The following is a 21,787-nucleotide window of genomic DNA, read 5'->3' on the forward strand; positions in this document are numbered from 1 at the left end:
AAAAAGCTTTAGTTTTTAATGCCAAGATTATCCAACAATTTATTCCGTAAACTACTCAACTCCATTGTAAACCAGTTTCAAGTTCCTTTCCCTTCCCATTGCGGAGCTGGATTCATTCTCTGGTTGATCCATGAACATCCTGTGTAATTCAGAAGTCATTTCTTACCTTGGGTAGTAGCTCTCTAGAATTGTAAAGCTAAATCCAGTACCATTTGTAAACTGCTCATATAGAGTAGGGACTAAGTAAGCAGACAGAAAATAAACCATCACAGGCATCATAATATACTGGTCAAAATATTAACTGCACTGCTTTGATGTCACCACCTCTGAAAGTAAGAAATTAGTATATTAGTTTACATGTACTACTCCTTGCAGTCAAAAGCAAAACAGTAAGCTTTTGCACACAAACGGTAAAACCAAACATATATCACACTTTCTGACATTTCTTGGTTTAAATGTTCAAATCCTGGGACAGTCAAACAGACATTGGAGAAGCAGCAGCTATATAAGAACAGAAAACAGATAGCTAGAAGGATAAATAGTGAGTGAAAGAACGCAACCTCTATCATTTAGCTCAAGCAATTAACATCACATCGTGCTGGGCTGGATTGGTAGCTAATACATCAGTGTGACTCAAAGGGTACAATCTAGTAATGTATCTTAATCAAAGGCAGGCAATATTTTGTCAGATCGGAGCAGGAAACACCTATTGGCATTATTTTATAATGGTAAAACTATTTTGAAATAAACATTTCCTTTAATATGAAGCTGTGGTACTAATGTCAGTAATCTTGAGCAAAGATTACTACATGCCTGTGTATCTCAAAATTTCCTATTTCTACTACATATTTTTGCTGCTGGCCAGGGAACCACATTGCAGTACTACTTTGTGTACATATGAAGCAAGTTCCCCGTGCAATTTCCTTTTAAACAGACTTTAATTCTCATTACTTCATTTAAAGAGATTCTGCTCTGTGATGAAGCTGAATAATTCAAAAATTATTCAAAAATAATTCAAAAACAAGAAAGGAAAAAATCCAGAATAAGACCAGTAAGTTCTCTCAAAGACTTTCTGAATCTGGTGTTAGAAGATAAATGCCCCACAAAACTGAGGAGCTGAAAGCCCTAGATTGAGCCTTCCAGCTCCCTGGCATCTAAGGGGAATCAAGTCATGTCTGCACTGGGAGTTCAGCACCAGAAAAATCAGCACGTAGTGCCAACTAAATGCTCCGAGTAGGCACAAAAGTAGCTCATAAGGCTCTACTTCATTCTGCTATAGCAAAAACATGTCCTGTAAGACAAGGTACATTTAATAAAGTTTAACTTGGTCATTAGATCTGCATTTACTTTAGGCTTTCTGATGAGATGGACACGTTAGTCGAGATCGTATCTCTGCACATCTCCAGCACTGCAACGTCAGGAAACGCTTCTGCCGTGAACACAGCCCTAACGTTTCTAAAGAGGCATTCCACCCTCTGCATGGGTTGGACCTGCCAAAAATAGCATCATCATGCCCGCTTGCTAGTTCTTCAAAATCAGGCCACTAAATGAGGCCACTTTAAAGATAAATAGTCCTTTGCAGTCATGAACGATCAGTATGAGTTTTTGGGGAAAATACCAGGTAACTCTCAACCACAGCCTCTAACAGCAAATGACAGGATTTTCCATCGATCTCTGATCTCCAAAACCCTCTTAACATACACACAATTTAACTCTTAGATTAGTGTTCTTTACCCTGGTTATTGCAGATAACAATGTGTTACCTCACAATTTGACATCCCGTTCCTTTCCGATTCCCTAGCCACCCGTTCTTACCGATATCACTTTAGGGAATCAGATTTGTGTTTGAAAAGCTTTTTCTCTTGAATGTATTTACCTTATAGGTATATTTTTTTTTTAATTATTATTATTATCCTTGCTCAAAATGCAATAAACAGCTTACAAAGGCACACATCCTCATTAATCTCTCAAACCACCAGAGTTCATCAACTCCCTCATATAACTTCAAAGGGCGTTTCCGTAAAGCCTCGTCATTACAATACTAAAACAGTGCTGGGAATGTACATGGGCTGGCGAGATGTCTGTTTTTACACAGCATCTCAGCATGCCTCTGTTCTGAGGTTTTCTTGTGCTGTGTCAGATCTGATCAGTAAGAAGCAGTTTTAAAGTGTGTTCTGATCATACAGCTCTTTGCTACAAACTACATTTAAGTTATTTTTAAATGCAAATGGCATATAAACAAAGTTTTTCACTCGGGGATATTACTTAGTCAACAATTAGTCAAGTAAACCTCTCAGTAAAGTCCCTTCTATGAAAGCCAGTAACGCATAACTTCAGGGGGGAGGCGGGAGGGTTGTTTCTAATTACTCTCTTTGAACAGACTAATCGTAAAAGGATTAAAAATAGATGCTTTCACATCCCATAAAAGAGTAGGCAGCAAAGCAAGAGGAGCATACAAACAAGGGGGTTTTTAAAGCACTTGACAAGCTACGCCTCCCACAAGAGACTCACGTAATCACTTGAAAACAATGTGCTAGGGTAAACTTTTGCAGTCAAGCCAGCCTGCTAATGCCCTTAACTGCTCAGAGGATCCAAGTGGCTACAGATATGTAAGTACAGAAGAGAATTAACTTTTCAATTATTTTTTTTTTTCACTGACAAACAAGTCCAGAAAGATTGTTTCTTTTTTGCATTATACTGAATATTTTCATGTGGTAGGAAGGATAAATGGTCTTTGGATGGGAGAAACAAGGCTCATGGAAGAAATTCTGTGGTATTTTATGTTCACATATTACTATGCTGCCAGTTAATTTTTATTTAAAGGATCTGTTGACCCACAGCATCAACAAGTTATTTCAAGCCCGTCCTTATAATACAGCCTTTTGACAATCACAGGGAAACATTTGATACTGCATTAGCCTGTAATTTTTTTTTAAATTAGTAATTTAAATTATACTAATGCAGAAATAACTACTGCTCAGTAGTAAGGGAAGCACTGCAGTTCTTAAGTCATTCACTGAACCTTGCAGAATACTTTAATAGTAGGAGAGAACCTTAAAACAAATCCATACTACGGTTGTGAATGCATAGCTTGCTCTATCACATGTGCTCCTCCTCTATGAAACTGCCTTTATTATCAGCTCAAGAACTCCTCAGTCACGCTTCTCACATCTAAATATTGCAACAAAACATTTTAAGAATTATTTAAGTTTTATGAACGAATTCCTCTTTTACCTTCTGACACGCTTTTCTTTCAAAGTTTTTAGAAAGAATTCTTTTTCTGAACTGCAATCACCAAACACCTTTTTCCTTATCACTGATCTTCATGCCACAAAACTGAAGAAATATTACAAGTAATACAATTTTTATACATCTTCCTAATTAAAAAGGATCCATTCTTCCTATTATACTCGCAAACCAAGATAGACTATGCAACAGACAATAACTCAACTACCATCTATCTTAAAAAATAGAGCCAGCATGCACGCCTTTGAGCACAACAGAATACAAGCGGTCTGTCTAACATTCTTCATGGCTTCTCTAGAAGAGATGATGGAACTGAAAACTTACCTGGCAATTAGTCTTTAATAGCTCAAATCTCATTCCTTTCTGTTTGAAAGATTGAGGAGTATGTATACATGTAATGAGTAATAAATTTAAGCTAGATTTCTGAAGTTGTTTCTGAAAACTAAAGACTGTCCCTGTACAGGTTTCATATGACCCAGGAAAAAAAAAAAATCATATAAAAGGTGTGTATGTTTTCTAGTACTAAAATACAAATTTTTATTTGACCCCTTTCCTCTTCTGCTTGCAGGAATGTAATTGTCAGTGGCTCAGGTTTTTATTTTGTTTATTTGCTATAGTTTAGGTTCTCTGCTTTTTACATTTAGTATACCTAGATGACTAAACTGAAGGGAGGTTAATCATCTTAGCATCAGCACAGCTCTTCACATTAACATGCATCTTTGGCAGAGATGATTTATGTTAGATAGTTCTCACACTCTTCGTAGGACAGATCACATTTGGAAAGAGAGAACCAACAGATGAGACACATGTACATTTTAAATTACTTCCACTTTTTCTTTAACTAGTTATGCAGCATTTGAACTCAACTTCTTTATTTTCATTTCACTTACTGTAGCTTCTATTATTTTGGAGCACCAAATATAAAAGTCACACAATTTTTTAAAATCTATAGTAATGGAGCAAAGCAGGACCAAAGAGGTCCCACAGTCTGTGCATCTGCAAATTCTGTTAAGCATTTAAAGAATATTATAAGTCTTCATAGCTATCATTAAGAGAATTTCATTCATGAAATGCATACTTGGGGTTCTCTGATATGTGGTTTACAAATGTGGCTTTAGTACTCCAACAAGTTTGGGTCTATACCGAGGAAGAATAAAAGCACTAACCTGGAAACTTTCTCACCAAAATTAGCTGTGGGTTGTGACCTGAGGATTCAGCCTTCAGGTCATTAGGCCTCCTCATTGTCATTTAGGGCACAAGACTCAACAGCTTTTGAAAAAAGGTAAATTGGCATAAGGCACTAGTGGTATATGAGTGTTAAAGTATTAGAAAGAAACAGGAAGCTTTAGGAAACGCCTGTCTCTTGCTTCAGCTTTTATTTTATTTTTGTAGCTAATACATACACCTAGTTTTATGTACCTAAGGTATATGTTCTTTCTATATTAACAAAGTGTTTTCCTACACAACTTAGCATGCACACTTTTTAACACACATAGCTTAGTTGAATCAAGCCTTTTTCTCAAACAGACCAAACACTCTACAATGAAGATCACTTGTATGGTAAATTAGAAATTCAAACAGTAAATATCACTGATCAACAGAAAACAATTAATTTTAGAGATCAAGAAAAAAAAAACCCTACATAACCACAGCACTGCATATTTCCCATCTTCTACTGGTTTTATACTCTGTAAGACTTACAGAGCTTACACCTATAGAGGACTGTAAGCTCAGCAAATCCTCAGGTCAGGCACTGCAGGGAAAAAGAAAAGTCTCTTTCTTGACCATTCCTTTTAAATCATTTATACACTTTATGCATACACGAACAGCATTATTCCCATATACTGTTTGTTAAAGAAATATTTTCCACCTCGAAGTGACTAAACCGTATTATTATAAAGCCAGGAGAGATCTTTCCTTGCCCTTCCAGGAATTTAACTGGTATCCCTCTTAAATTAGCTCCTGGACAGATGGACCAGGGATTCATCACCAAAGAATGAAAATTATGAAGAGACACAGACAAATCACACATTGGATTACAATACACAGTTAAAGCCTTTTACATGTTCCCTGTTCTGCTGAAAAGACAGATGGTGCTCCTTCAGCAAAAGCAGGAGCTGAGAACAAGAAGAAAATTCATTAGAGAGAGCGAGGCTTTGTATCGCTGCTTGCACATAATCCAAACCCATGTAATCTAAGGTTGCAACATTGCAATTGCTGGCTCATAGCTTAACTCTATGTTTGTTAATAGTTAAATGTATGTAACATTACGATACTACATATAAAGCCCATCATACATGAACATCTCCATGAACTAGGGCTTTGGGTTACGTAGTACTTCCAGGCTGGAGCCACCATTCTGTTCATTAAACACCTTTTGCAGTGGGCACTCTACTCTGCGCTGGGCGCTTGCATACTGCAGTATAAATGTAAAACAGATGAATAATGCCAAACATTTTCACAAAAAAACCCAATCTCCTAAACTAATTTATTTTCCTTCTTTGATGAGATTACTAAATTGGCTTAGAAAGGCATCTGCACAGATTTCAGACGTGCTAGATTTTGTAAGCAGCTTGACATGGTACTGAGATTCTCCCCCCCCCGAGTGGATACTATTGCTATCAAACATCAAGAAAGCACACCGAATAGACTAAAAGCTGGCTAGCTAACAAATCTCATAAAGTAACTGGCTAAAGAAAAACTTTTTCTTCCCCCATTGGTGGTCAGAAAGCAAATACAATTCCAAGACTCGAAAATGGCAAGTGAGAAAACTATGAAGAAAAACCTGCACTGGTTGCAAGCCTGGGCATAATATTAAAATTAGTTTTAACTCTCCCAGGCATAAGGTCCTCCCAGATAGAAGCAAAGAGCAATGGGCATGCCCTTAGACTGGAGATACCCCAGGACACAGTGAACCTGAGAAGTACTCCAGGACCACAGTGAAGTAACTTCACAAGCTCCCAGTGCAATGCTACACAACTCAATCTCGGATACCTAATCAACTGAGCAGAAAAAACAGGGACATAGTGGTGAGTATGATTCCAGGTTCACTAATATCAAGAGGCGTTTGGAACTCCATCTCCTGTGTGGGACTAAGCTGGGGTTAGAACAGACATCACAGGACTATTTTTGCCTTGTGGTTAGACTTTTGAGAAGTTCGTCTTGAATTGCCTAGCCCATGAGATTGTATAAAGGGAAAAAGCTTGACAAAACCAGCGATTGCAAATTAATTTTAGAGAAATTTAAATAAGAGATACCCACTTTTTTTAGCAGGGAGGTTGATTGATCAAAACCTACACTACAAATGGCTAATTCACTTTCTCTTCAGTTCTCCAGGTCAAGAACAAAAAGTCTTTTAGAAAAAAATGCTTTAAATGAAAAGTTAATAGAATCCATACACAAATAACTAAAATAACAACATAACCTGGATTATACTGGAGGGCATATTAAATAAGTGATGTGTCACTGAGTATCATGTGTCTGCAGACACAGAAAATGTAAAAACCTGAACAATCTTCTTTACAATACTGATATAAAGACAGGAATTTTAAATACTTCATGCCTTAAAATTTTGCATGCACTTCTATGCCAAACAATGGTGGCAATGTATTCTAAAGTTATTAAATTGGCAAGGTAAATTAATGCATTTTTTTCAAGTACATACTTCAAAATAGTATCATTAATAAACTCAGAAAGCCACTGGGGAGGGGTATTTAATGCAACAACCTAGAAGAGCAAACATTTTGGTAGTGCTTCTAGAGGGTAGTTTCAGTGGTGCATCTGGATTCGGGACAGTAAATGGCCATGTTCTCAAAAGGTGTTCAGGCACACAGCTCATTAAAATCAGTAAGAATCAAGTCCAGCTAGGCTGAGGTTTGCAGCAGTAAGGAGGTAACGATCTCCATTTTTGCTCCAAGAATGCAAAACACACAAAAAGTATGCAAAATGGGCCTGCTGCTGTTTTTTCAGATATATTCTGTGGAGGATGGTATATGCTCTGTATGTATAATAAGCTGATCACTAAGGATTGTTGCCAAGAAACAAACAGCAACCTGACAGATGGAATATGATTAACAACCCAAAAAGTCTTGTCTTACTTAGTAGTCTAGACACCTTTTAGGAAGAAAGTATTATTTTAAAAGCAGCCCTGCTTAAGATTGACAAGAAAAGATAAAATACCTGCTGAGATGAATGGAGTTCATCCAACAAGAAGAAGAGCTCAGATCTACAAAGAAGTTACCATAGCTCAGGTGATGCGCATTAAGTTGTCAGATGGTAGCAACTTTATCATCTGTTTGGGCCCCAAACCAGATACAGTATCTCGAAAGGGTTGGGTTTTTTTTAAAAAAATGAAATATGTGCAGGTAATATAGCACCTACACATCACGGTGACTGACTTCGGGGCACAAAATTAGGTAACATGCATCTTATGAAATTCTACTCTTGATGTTAAAAAAAAAAAAAATTCACTGAAATCATGGAATTTTTCCTAAACCATAATTAGACATGTTTGTATAACAGATATTCTACTTTTTACAAATATTTATAAAAAACCCCAAATAAATGGATGTGACAATTATGCACATTATTTATGAACCAAAACAAATACAACTTCATAGTGAAAATAAAATTATGTCATTAATATGCTGTAGCTAGTTAATACAATAGAACTGTTTATCATAAACCTTAGGTTATTCTTCCTTACACACATTTAAGAAATGATTTTACCTAAATTTCAAGGAAGAGAAGAGTAGAAGATAGATATCATGCTGGGAGTGTGAACAAGTCATCAGAAGCATTTAAATACGAGAAACAAAAAATACCTCACTGACTTTTACCCTGGGGCCTACACAAACCCACACCATTTTCTGCAAAAATCAGTTTGTTACACTTAGGTAAAACAAGAGTCATTCTACGTGCTTCTGTAAGGGAAAAGATGACACAAGAGGAAAGTATAGCAGCACTATCCTCAGGCTGGTAACTACTGTATTAATCAATCATCAAACGCACTAACACCAAGATACTGTGAACGATGAGGAATTAACTAATATAAAATTACAGACATTCTTAAATCAGCACTACAGCTGAGGTTGCTGTTTACCAGTTTAATTCCCTTATTCAAACCGCAAAACTCCCACTTCAGATTTGACTTCCAACCCCACACGCAGTATTCCCACCTCTTGACACGTGGTACGTACTTCATGGCTATCCAAGAATCAGAACATTGTACATCGGTCAGTCAGAAATCACTCATCTGTCTGTCATACTGCCTGTGCAAGACAGCAAACACAGACTTCATATACCATCTGGATGCTAAATTTTTTTCCTTAAACATGTAGAATATCACTCATTTCTACCTTTTAATGCACATCATCCACTATCTGCAGGTTTAGTGTTTACAGAGAACCTTATGCACCCCTGCTAACCTAGCCAGAAGTCTGACCAGTCTGGTTTATAATGCAGTACATGTTACAGGTACATTAATTGTGAACAACCTGAAATAAGTAGGACAATCTCCTCAAAACATGAAAGAAGATACTAACCTTGTAATGCTTTCACAAGTTAATACAAGGATAATGAATGCTTTCTAAAATTTGTAGCTTAAAACCCTTAAAACTGAGAGGTATTTTCCAGAAAGACTTTTTTAAGGTACAACAGGCTACACTTGTTTGTAAATATTGTGTGTTGTAAGGCAGATCCTCAGAAATAAGCTAGGCATTTTAATTAAAGGTACCCGATGGACTTAAAACTCACTTTACAACAGCTTTTATCTCCAGATAGTATTCTGCCTTAAAGCAGAAGCAATCTTGTTTTGACTGCTGTTTTAATCTATAAATGGTGCCTCTAAGAAACACCATTTTGCAGAATAGCTGCTTGAGGAGTAACGTCAGACGCCCCATCCTTTCTGACATTTATGCTTACACCATGCAACTGTAAGGTAACAACACACCTAAGAAATATTTTGCACTGGGAGCAATATCAACAGGATGGGGTCCTTTCTGTTTCTGAAATTCTGCTGGATCATTTTTTTGTATTTTTAAGTCCCCCAAATCCCTGCCACTTTGCAGCTCTTCCATGCTACTTCTGACTGTGCAGGTTAAACAATTTCTAAAATCTATTAAATTGACAACGTGTAAAATATTTCAGCTGGGTTATCTCTCTTTTGCAGCACCACTAAAGAGTGACCTAAGTGGTAGTCTTAAGAATTTATGTATGTAACAATATTGGTATTAGACTCCAAAAGCCAATTCTTATACTGAAGCTGACTTACTCTAACACCAAGATGATAAGAGCGCTGAAAAAATTTTGTTTCTCTAAACAAGTTAAACCATCACAACGTGAATTGTTAGAAACCAAAACTTCCTAAAAATTAACTGAAACACAGTTAGAAGGTTTCATCTGCTTGTCTGATCCTTGGGGACTTCATATGATCTTCTGTCATGTGGTTTCTTCAGACTCCTTTTTCTCCTCAGATTGCTTTAAACAGTCTCCCACCTCCTGCCCATTTATAAACTTTGCTTTTCAAATACGTTACATCCCTGGTTTATTATTTTGCCCCCTGTTTTTTTTCAGGAGAGAAGGAATTGGGATCAAAACAGAAAAGCCAAAGAGAGCTATCTTTTTGTTTGTTTTTTGGAAGGAGGCTTGAAAAGTATTTCACCATAATGAAGTTTCATTTCAGTTTTTTACAATCTTGCTTTTTGCAACAGAGGTTGGCCGTTGCTATGCAGAAGAAGTTTATCTACATTTATTTCAAAATGTTCCCTTTTGTGCTTTTTTTCTTGTTAGGTCTACGGAGCTTCCTGCAACAACAGTGGTTACAGAAATGGATGCTTTCACAGCTTCTCAGACAAACGCTTCCACCTGCGACTTATATGAGCACAAAGATACAGCACGGATACTACTGTCTGTCTTCTACAGCTCCATCTTAATTCTCGGAGTGCTTGGAAATGCCATTGCCCTCACAGTCATTTTTAAAAACAGAAAGAAGATCAACTCCACAACCCTCTATTCAACAAATCTCGTCTTCTCTGATCTCCTCTTCTGTGTTGCGTTGCCTACACGGATAGCCTACTATGCCCTGGGATTTCACTGGCCATTTGGAGAAGCATTATGTCGAATAACTGCTCTCTTGTTCTATATCAACACCTATGCAGGTGTAAACTTCATGACATGTTTAAGCATTGACAGGTTTTTTGCTGTTGTCCACCCCTTCCGATACAAGATCAGAAGGATTAAGTATGCCAAGGGTATTTGTGTCTTTATCTGGTTTCTTGTATTTAGTCAAACTTTCCCATTACTTATACAGCCCATGTCACAGGAAGAAAAAGAAAGGACTACGTGTATGGAATATCCAAACTTTGAAAAAATAGCACATCTACCATTTATACTTCTTGCTGCCTGTTTAGTAGGGTACCTTATTCCCCTGGGGATTATACTATTTTGTTACTCTCAAATTAGCTGCAAACTTTTTCAAACGGCCAAGGAAAATCCACTGACTGAAAAATCTGGGATAAACAAAAAAGCCATCAATACAATCATATTTGTAATTATAGTGTTCATCATCTGCTTTACCCCTTATCATGTTGCAATCATACAGCACATGATTAAGAAGCTTCAGAATGAACCCTCATGCACTGAAAAGAAAATTTTCCAGAAGTCACTCCATTATACAGTGTTCCTGATGAATTTTAACTGCTGCCTAGACCCTTTCATCTATTTCTTTGCATGCAAAGGATACAAGAGAACTGTAATGAAAATACTGAGACGACAAGTGAGTGTATCAATTTCAAGCGCTGTCAGATCACATCATGAAGAAAGCTCACGTGAAGTGGGAGAAACGCAGATGATGGTACTTGCAAAATCTTCCAATGGAAAGCTACCTGAAAAATAAAGTCTGTCGTACACTGCAGTAGAGCAAGCTTAAAAAGCCAGGGTTCACAGTAAGAACGCTTAGTGCTCCCTGTACAGCAGCTTAAGTAAGATTCTGTTTCTCAGGATGTCAGGAAAACAAGGAGTGATGCTGGACTGAAAAAGAATTGTCACAGGACAGCAGGAAAACTCAGCATTATAATTTCCTAGCTGTATCATTTTGACTGATCTCTTTATTTTTTCCAGGAAATACGCACCCTTGTGAATGTTCAAATTCCATACTGCACGTACATGTGCCTGGATGTTAGTAACTCAAGCAAAGACTTGATTCACAGTTTGGGTGTCTTCTCAGGATTAAACACAAATAGCTTACAAATTAGACTGACTACAACCAGAATGTCTGAAAACTGCAAGACCTCTAGCTGAGCTTCAATTACAGCAATGGTTTTGTTAGCCAAGTCACACAAACAAAGGAAATCAAACTTTGAGATAAATTGGACAATTTCTATGCACATTTGACTATCACAGGTGCTTAGTTTATAGCCCTTTGGAGGTGAAACTGCGTTTTATAGTATTTGGAGCATGAATGTCTTATTGGACAATTCACATAGATAACATTGTCAAATGTAATAGATGAAAAGTTGATGAACTGTTTGGTTCTCCCCAACACTGAATATCTCCCATATGTTAAATCACTCATCTTTGCAAGGAGTATTACCTCTTTACTCCTTTTCCTAAAGGACAACTTTTCTTTCCAGTGTGTATTGTAAAGAGTCTCTACTCTAGTTGTATATAAATTATTTATAAACACAAAAAATAAGTTGAAGCAAGAGGCTGTAATATGAAAACTGCACCATTTCAGTTAAAAGAGCAGCCATACAGGGTTCTTTAGAACTTCTGCTAAAGTCCAAAATAGACATAAGACAAATGTTTCAGAAACATTTCAGAAACATAAATGTTCACAGTTGAAGCCACCAGAAAGTAAATTAATGGGTTAATTCTGATGGTGTGAGATGGCCACCTCTTTTATATGCTGTTTACCTCAGAGATAAATAATAAGAACAGCAGGATTGATTGGGAAAGAATGAGCTTTCCCATCACACCTTCATAGAGCGTACCTGGGATCTCTTTGGGCACACTGAAACTGGGCCAGCAAAGAGCCCGAATGACTTAAACACATCCTGCTGGAATCGGCTCAATACCAGTTGAGTATCCAGGATGCAAGCCCTGGGTTCCTGCTGTCGTGCCCTTCCGTCGTGTGTCAGCTTCCTTCCCTACTTTATTCCTGGACCCTTGTCTTTTTTTTTGTCTTCTGTCTTATTAATATGCCTTCATCCACCAACACAACTTAGTAATTGCACCATGAGGTTGTGATGGAAAAGGAAAATTAAAGAGTGCCTGATAATTACTGGTAAAAGCTATGCCCGATGTCAGAATAAATGTTATTTATTGCAACTGTATTTCTCTGGCATTGAGGTTGTACTGGAAGTCAAACAAATGTAGTTACATTTGTCATCTTTGCAATTCCTTCCTTCCTCACGTGTTGACCTCTGCCTACCTGCAAACATGGAAGGGTCATATCTGAGCAGCAGTACGGAAACATTAAATTAACAATTACTTATGGGAAAGAAAATGCAAAAGACCCTATATTTCATACCACTTAGATTGTCAAAATGCAGTTTCTATTACAAAAGACACTATGCATCTACAGGAAAATGGACTGAGAAAAATAATTTTTAACAGGAGAAGTTCCACTTAATTCTGTATGCTATAGCGGTTCTGTTCTTGTCGGCTTTTTTAATAAACTATTTTAAAATATTATTTAACAATTTGTTCCTACTGGAGTAAGCAAATGATAACCTGATAAAATGATGGACAGACCACTCACAAATATCTAGAAGTTGCAGAAATAAAATATATGTATTATTATCATCATACCAGTACTAGCTCATTTTATCCTACTAATGTCTGGGGTTTTTTATTTCGTTTCATCTAACTGATTTTTAAAACCTTAAAGGTAAGAAGTCTTTTTTATATTTCTCTTCAAATATAACTCAAATATATATTACAGCACCACGTAACACATGTATCTATTCTAAGTGGAAACAAAGTGAAGATCTGTGTTGAAAATCTTGTGCTGTCCCTCTTTTCTCATCTTAGCAATTCTGTTATTTTCAAATCTAGACTTTGATTTTAAATCACATCAACATTATCCAATGGCTAACTACATCAGAATATTGCTTTTGCTCTAGTAAGCCTTAGAGTGTTGGTCCAGTTAGATTTGGGTTTGAGAAAAGCTATTTTTTTCTTCTTATTTTAATATTTCTCAAATGCTGAAGAAACCAATAAAATAAAAACCTTTAAAAGCTAAGATAAACTTGGCTTCCTGACAAGAGTCCTAAAGGCACAGACACACAGAAAGTGATAATTTATAGCTGTGGCAGCTGATGCCACTGCTTCCCCTCGCTTGTCAGCACGCACTCACAGCTCATGCACACTCGTATCAATGAGGAGTCTCTGCATGCTTATCTGAAACTGCCAAAAGTAGCGGTGGTGGTTTCAGTCTGCCTGGGACACTCCATTGAAGTCATTTAGAGAGCATCTGTCCTATTTTTTCTACCAGCTGTGTTCTGGGGCTGGTAGCCACCACCAGAGAGATGGTAACAAGCTGCTGCATGGGAGCAAGCAAGAGCAGTAATATTAACAACTGGTTTTCTTCAAGATCCCCTTATCCATACATCCTGCTGGTACTCTTGTCCCAGAACTGTTTGTTGGAGTATTTTTTACAACAGCAGTTACCTGGTCCCTCTCCTCCTGCATGCCACACAGAAATGAATAAAGGAGGTAAAGCCATATCTGATTCTCTTTTCCCCTCCAACATTGAGTATATAACAGACATGTCTGTCTTAAAAGACATAAGCATACCATGCTATGCAACCTGTGGTTGAAGCAATATGAGCTTTGCAAAAGAAAATTATATGTTCTAGGAAATGCCTCCTTCTACATGAAAGGCTAGGAAATGGTCATACCAATTTGGAGCTCACTCACCTTCTTCACATAGGTGTGTGTTAGTCTCTTCTCTGAAGTAACAAGTGATAGGACAAGAGGAAACAGCCTCAAATTGAGCCAGGGGAGGTTTAGGTTGGATATTAGGAAACATTTCTTCACCAAAAGGGCTGTCAATCATTGGAACAGGCTGCCCAGGGAAGTGGTTGAGTCACCATCCCTGGAGGTATTTAAAAGACATGTAGATGTGGTGCTTAGGAATGTGGTTTAGTGGTGGGCTTGGCAGTGCTAGGTTTACAGTTGGACTCGATGATCTTAAAGGTCTTTTCCAATCAAAATGATTCTATGACTTCTATGATTCTACATAAATAAAGCAACTGACAAGTAGCAGCAGGTTCAAATGGCTTGCTCATTATGAGGATCCGACCGAAGTTCCTTGGAGAAACTGGGTCTCTATTTGGAGGGTGAAGTTCAGTCAGGATCTTAAAACCCATGTTCATGACAAAACGATAGAATATCTTTTAACTCTATACTTCAGAGTGTAGGGCTAGGGCAGCTGCTAAGAGGACTCCAACCAGGCTACGTGTCCACTGCTGACATCTCTCTCAAATCACAGAAACTTATCCGGTAGGGAATGTGACAGAGCACATAGAAATAAAAATTATGAGGTACATTTTGACTTTCTCTGTCCAAGTCCAGAAAAGTTGTATAGACAACTGTTGTTGAACACATGACCAGGTGAAGGTGCATCGTGAAAGATCCCAACACAGACATGCATTTTCAGCAAAAGAGCATTTAGCCTTCACCTTTTCTTTTGCTGAGAATACAAAACCAAGGACTACTACTGCAAGTGCTCAGACAGGCTCCCTCAGCCACCCTGGGCTCAAAGATACTGAAATCTAATCGAAAACATGGAGATAAAGAACACAACCTCCTGTGGCTTACAGTCCTAGCAGAAGAGGATAGGTATTCCCCCAGGCATTGCTGCCTGACTCTTTTGGCTGTGGCCCTGAAAGCTATGCAGAAGAGGAACCTGTCAGCAACATGGTCATCTCCTAGCAAAAGAAGTGGTAAACGTGCTACCACATGCTACCAGAAATAACACCATTCCTGAAGGTGGTTAATGACTCCACCTAAACCAGCAACCTCATTAGTATAAAGAAAAAAAATGAAGGGGTTTGTGTTTTGTTTTGTTTTAAACAGATGTTGCATTAAAGATTAACATTGTTCTAAAACTCAAAAGCTTTCAGGTAAGCAAGGAATGAACAGACTCCACGAAAATGACGGGAAAGCCTGCAACATAAGAAAAATAGGGTGCAGCTAAAGAGAATGAGAAGAGAAGCTTTGCCTTACACGACCAGTTTTGAAGGAACTGAAAAGCAGTGATGTATTCTGTCTCTTCTATCTCCATGTCTGTGGTACACAGCCGGGGAAGAACTCAAGATAAACTAAGGTTTGTATCTTAGCAGTATCCCACTGTGCTGGCTCGATACCGACAACGTCAATGGACACAAAGAATCACTAGAAAAACATGAAATTCTTCCGAGTTAAATATTTCCTAATATAGGTTTGGCTAAGCTGCAGCCTGCAGACTAAGGCTATGGTACAAAATGAACTCAGTCAAGCTGCAACTCTTTCCTGAAGAAAAACAGGGGAATTGCTGTTTGTGTAGTAAACGCTCACACATATTTCCTCAATTGTTTTTCCCCTCAGAATGCTGTTTCGGCTTCCTGCAACGTCTAACTTCGGACTTCCTGAGGCAGATGTCTCATCTTTGCACATGACAGTCCTCAATCAATTTTTCTTCCATCAGCCTGTCTGTTCCCTTTATGAACTGAAATAAAATGTCTGTGCCTGCCACATCTTGCAGCAAGAAGTCCCACAGTCTAACTACCCATGGTGTGTGGAGCCATTTTCTTTCGCTTGTGACACCTGTTAGTTTCATTTGAAGTCCCCTGCTGCTTGTACTACCAGTGAGCAAACACTGCCTATTTACACTGTCCATGTTACCCGTGATTTTACAGACCTACATCAAATCCCCTTCCTTCAAGTCATCCAGTATCTTCTCCTACAAACAGTCAGATCAAAGCTGTTCACCTCTTAATCCAAACTGTAGTTAGAGGAAGGAAAGAAGGTAAGTGCAAAGAAAGAATGCAACTGTGTTTGAGCTGGATGGCAAAAGAGAACAAGGAATCTCTATACATGGGGAGATCAACAGTGTACTGATTTACTTTTCCTACCACAGTAGCATACAGTTAAGTCTCAAAATTGAGATCTTGCCCCGTGACTTCCAAATTTGGATAACTTTGCTCCGATGCATTAAATAAAGAAGAAGAGGACCTCAATGGGCTGGAAAAATGGTCTCCCAGGAACCTCACAAAGTTCAGCAAAGCCAAATGTGAAGTCCTGCATCTGAGATGGAATAATGCCACACAGCAGTGCAGGCTGGGCATTGCCTGGCTAGGAAAAAAGGTCTGGGTTCTTGGTGGACAGTAAGTTCAAGAGGAGTCAGTAGTGTAATCTCATGGCCAAATATGTACGGGACCATGCTGGAAAGAACACTGAGGGAAGCGATCTTTTCCCCCCATTCAGTACTTGTGAGATCATACCTGGAGTCCTGTACAGAGTTTTGGGCTTCCCAATACAAGAAAGATACTGGCCTACTGGAACAAGTCCAGCAGAGTGCCACCGAAAAGGATGAAGGGGCTGCAGCACACACTGCAGGAGGAGAGGCTGAGAGAGCTGAGATGGTTCATCCTGGAGAGGGAAGATGGGGATGAGGAGGGGTACAGAAAAGATGGCAACACACAGTAATGGGCACAAGTTGCAGCAAGGAGCAATTAAACATTATGAAGCATTTTTTTTTTTCATCACATGGTTAGTCAGACATTGGGAAAGGTTGCATAGAAAGGATGTGAAATCTCTATTCTTAGAGCCACTCAAAACTGGACTGGACACAGCCCTGATTAAACTGGCACTACCAGGGCTGGACAAGATGATCTCCAGAGGCTCCTTTCAACCTGCATCCTTCTACGACTAGCAAATTGGGTCAAAATTTTGGTTAAGTTAAACAAAAAAGCAACATGAAACTCACTGGCTTTGCAGTAAAACTAGCAAATAATATAACTTTAAAATATTTTACTGTTGTCCTCTATTTATGCCCTTATCAAAATGCTGTCATTAGCATCCTCATAAAATAAAGGTCAAGACACAGCCTGGACTTCTTTCCAAAAAGCTGCATTCATTTTTCCTCAGTGCAAAAATACGAGTTTCTCCTCTTCCTCTTTTCTTTTCCTCAGTTGTGACAGATGTTGTGCAAAGGGCTAAACCAAAAAAGCAAGTTTTGCACCTGTTCAGAAGGCAGCAAAATTTATCCTATCCCCTCCAGAAAAGTATACATTGTCTTATACCATGCATAAGGAGAGTTATGTTCCTCCCTCTAATAAGCTAGACTTAGCAGTTTCATCCTTCCTGTGGCATGTAACTTTCGAGGGAAGTTGTGGTTAGCAGAAGGCATTCCGAGGCAGCCTACTTTAAATATAGAGATGCTGAAAAGTGATTATTCTCAACTTACTAGCCTACAGAGCATCCAGATAATGTTTTATCAGCAGCTGCTGATACCAAGGCGCTAAGAACTTGATGAAACCTTAATATCACAACTTCTACGTACGGGAAGTTACAGTAAGTCTGTCTAGAAGTAGCAATGACAGATCATTGTCCTCAGTTGGACAGGAAGAGATGAACCACCTCTGCCAGCTGCATGTGTGAAGCATTTTTGACAAAAAGACACAATGGAAAGGTCCTGACAAGTTATAAGACTATAAAGGCAACTCTGGGGCAATTCTTTTTTTTTTTTTTTTTGTCCTTTAAAAAATAAATACAGTGTATTCACAACGCCAGCTATTCGTAACACCTAAACACCCATCAGAATCTTACTCTTTCACTCAGATGAGTGCAAACTAATTATTTTAAATGTGTCAGGGTTGGCTGCTAGGACAGACACATAATAATGTTATTTATGCTAAAAGAGGGACAGAGGACAAAGCTTCACATTCATATCCCCAACACTTAGCAACATATAATGGTTTGTCCTAGAGGCTTTGGTCTAGACAAAAAAATGACATAAAGATCACACAGGACATCTAGAAAGAGATTTGCAGGAAGGTAATACATTGTATGTCACTATTAAAAATGTGACCTGAAAGGAAGTATCCCAGTTCTGTTGGGAGAAGGAAAAAAAATAATAAAAAAAATAAAAATCAAGCCATCTGAAATTTACTGGCACAACAGATTAATTTCATTAAATGAAGGATCTTTCATCTTTAACTCCTCTTAACACACAAGCTAGAGCAGAAGCTCTAAAAGTAGCATGCTCAGATATCACCCCTGGCAAGCAGAACTAGCAACCACAAATACCAGGGATGACTGCAAAATTAGTAGCTTCCAGTTCTGGGCACAGCCAGGCCACCTCTTCACCCCTCCCTGCTTTTCTGCTGCACCGTTCCAGTCATTCCATTTGTGACCAGCAGGTCGAGGGAGGTGATCCTGCCACTCTGTTCTGCTCTGGTGAGACCCCACCTGCAGTACTGCGTCCAGCTCTGGGGGCCCCAGTACAGGAGAGACATGGAGCTGTTGGAGCGAGTCCAGAGGAGGGCCATGAAGCTGATGGGAGGGCTGGAGCACCTCTCCTATGAGGACAGGCTGAGAGAGTTGGGGTTGTTCAGCCTGGAGAAGACATGGCTCCGGGGAGACCTTATAGCAGCCTTCCAGTGCCTGAAGGGGCCTACAGGAAAGATGGAGAGGGACTGTTTACAAGGGCATGGAGTGATAGGACAAGGGGTAATGGGTTTAAGCTGAAGGAGGGTCGATTTAGATCAGATGTTAGAAAGAAATTCTTTCCTGTGAGAGTGGTGAGGTACTGGAACAGGTTGACCAGAGAAGCTGGGGGAGAGGGGGGAGTGAGGGAGTGGCTGCACAGTGCTCAGCTGCCTGCAGGGGCTAAACCACGACAGTCCTTTTTGGCGCCCAACGTGGGGCTCGAAGGGTTGAGATAACAACAGATCTGCCCTGAGTGTGTTAAAACAAAGTTGTTATAAGTATTTATTGTATTATTTTAAACAGCTGGTGGTCACAATGGTGTTTTCTTTCTTCACATGGCTGTGGTATCTAAACCCCTACTTGCTGTATGCATTCCTTGCAATGCTGCTGTTTATCACCTCCGGGAGAGGGGTCAGAGTTCTCATGTTGCTGTACTGTGCAATATCAACTCATGATATGATAACATCAATAGTTATGAGCTTAATTTGGTACTTGTGTTGGGTTTTGCTGTCATGCCCATACCTTGGACATCTCTTTGAATTGATTAATAATCACACTCAATCTACAGGGAAGACAGAGTGGGATACTTCCTCCTGCTCTTTCACCCCTCTTTTTCCCTACAGGTTAGTTGCAGCAGCTTTTGAAAATTTTGATTATTCTTGGGATGTTCAAGCCAGTGTGTTCATATTATTATGTCTCCTGAATGTGTTTCACGTTTTGTTCAAGGTTACAAAAAGATGTTTTAAGAATACCACCCAGACACCTGCCCCGAGGCTGAATAGTCAGGGCTGGCATGGTATGTGGGAGAGTGTGGGCAGGTATCTAGAGACCTTCTCACCCCCAATGTTTTGGAACTTCACCCCCAAACAACTACAGAACCCTGATAAAGTGATAGAATATTTGAAGGGAAAATGCTGTGGCTATTCCAAGGAGGCACAACTTACTGCACTGTGTTGGGCCCTGGCCACAATCTACCAAACACTGCTCGATAGTAGGCAGTGTCATCAGGGGGAAGAGAGGGAAAACAGACCCACCGGCACTGCAGCTACCCCAGCCCCCACAACAGGCACAGCAGATACTCCAGACCCTACAACAGGCACGGCAGCTACCCCAACCCCCACGGCTACTCCAGATCCCACAACAGGTGTGGCAGCTACCCCAACCTCCACGGCTGCTCCAGCCCCTGTAACGGACACTGTGGCTACTCAAACCCCCATGGCTACCCCATTCCCCATAACAAACACTGTGGCTACCCAAACCCCCGTGACAAGGACTGAAGGTGAACCAGAAAACCAACCTGTACCGGTATCAGTTGCCCCTATACAGAAGAAGAAATACACAAAGAAATCAGTTTGCTTAGTGAAGGATGATGATGAACCAGGACCATCACAGGAAGAAGAGCCAGAACCAGAGGTAATCACTCGATCCCTGTCCCTGAGTGAGCTGCGAGATATGAGAAAAGATTTCAGCCGCCATCCAGGTGAGCACATCATTACCTGGCTGCTCCGATGCTGGGATAATGGGGCCAGTAGCCTGGAATTAGACGGCAGGGAGGCCAAACAGTTGGGATCCCTGTCCAAGGAAGGGGGCATTGACAAGGCAATTGGGAAAAAGACACAAGCCTTCAGCCTCTGGAGGAGACCCCTGTCAAGTATGAAGGAAAGGTATCCTTTCAGTGAAGATGTTGTACGTTGGCCAAGCAAGTGGACCACCATGGAACGAGGTATCCAGTACCTGAGGGAATTAGCTATGCGGGAGTTGGTTTATTATGACCCAGACAACGTGCAGTTACCCACAGACCCTGATGAAGTCCAGTGCACATGACCCATGTGGCAGAAGTTTGTACAGAGCGGACCATCACTGTACGCCAACTCACTAGCAGTAATGGACTAGAAAACTGAAGAGGCACCAACAGTGGATGAAGTGGCTGGCCAACTCCAGCAGTATGAAGAAAGTCTCTCTTCCTCCCTCGCTTCGGCTGTGGAGAAACTGTCCTGGAAGGTCCAGGAACTTGAAGAGAATATGTCTTACTCCCCACCTGCATGGACCAGTGTCTTGGCTATTCGGAGCAAGCATTTCTCTGCTCAAGAGAGAGGATATAGAGGGTACACACCACGAAGTACCCTGTGGTTTTACCTGTGTGACCATGAAGAAGACGTGAGGAAGTGGGATGGAAAGCCTCCCTCAATCCTACAGGTACGAGTACAAGCTGCAAGGTAAACCAGCCACAAAAGGGGGTTCTTCCAGAAAAGATGCCGCTCCATTTTCTAGTGGGCAGTTCCCCAGACTGAGTGGAAGGCCTACTCATATGTATGATCCTCTTGAAGGGACTTCTAAGTCCTTTTTGCAAGAAGAGAGTAGCAAATATGATGAGCAGGATTAGGGGGGACCCTGCCTCCAGCCAGGTGGAGGAGAGGGACAGTTGGGTTTATTGGACTGTGTGGATCTGATGGCCTGGCACGTCAGATCCACAAGAGTACAAGGCTCTAGTGGACATCGGTGCACAGTGTACTTTAATGCCATCAAGTTATGAAGCAGAACCCATCTCTATTTCTGGAGTGACAGAGGGATCCCAACAGCTGACTCTACTGGAAGCTGAAGTGAGTCTAACTGGGAAGGACTGGGAAAAGCACCCCATTGTGACTGGCCCAAAGGCTCCTAGACTACCTCAGGAGAGGGTATTTCAAGGACCCAAAAGGGTACTGGTGGGATTTTTGTATAGCTGCCTTGGAGACAGAGGAAATTGAATCATTATCTACTTTGCCTGGTCTCTCAGAGGACCCTTCTGTTGTAGGGTTGCTGAGGATTGAAGAACAACAGGTGCCAATCACTACCACAACGGTGC

At 39.9% G+C, this 21,787-nt stretch overlaps 2 protein-coding genes across 6 annotated transcripts in view; one reads left to right on the forward strand and one right to left on the reverse strand.

Annotated features, from left to right (window-relative positions):
* Window positions 1–21,787, reverse strand: part of UBAC2 (UBA domain containing 2) — a 109,660-nt gene that overhangs the window by 40,564 nt on the left and 47,309 nt on the right. The gene's annotated exons all lie outside the window — the stretch shown is intronic.
* LOC104638554 (G-protein coupled receptor 183) lies at window positions 2,525–13,485 on the forward strand. 2 transcript variants are annotated; one of them, XM_010306370.2, is made up of 2 exons: window positions 2,525–2,609; window positions 10,036–13,485. In XM_010306370.2, the coding sequence occupies exons 1-2, from the start codon at window positions 2,569–2,571 to the stop codon at window positions 11,138–11,140; spliced, it is 1,146 nt and encodes a 381-aa protein (XP_010304672.1). In that variant the 5' UTR covers window positions 2,525–2,568; the 3' UTR covers window positions 11,141–13,485. The 2 variants fall into 2 exon arrangements, with proteins under 2 accessions (XP_010304672.1, XP_075597033.1); XM_075740918.1 differs by lacking the exon at window positions 2,525–2,609 and adding an exon at window positions 6,163–6,275 and having other exon boundaries at window positions 10,036–11,286.

This window comes from Balearica regulorum, chromosome 1 (genome assembly GCF_011004875.1).
Source record: "Balearica regulorum gibbericeps isolate bBalReg1 chromosome 1, bBalReg1.pri, whole genome shotgun sequence".
Classification (NCBI taxonomy): domain Eukaryota; kingdom Metazoa; phylum Chordata; class Aves; order Gruiformes; family Gruidae; genus Balearica; species Balearica regulorum.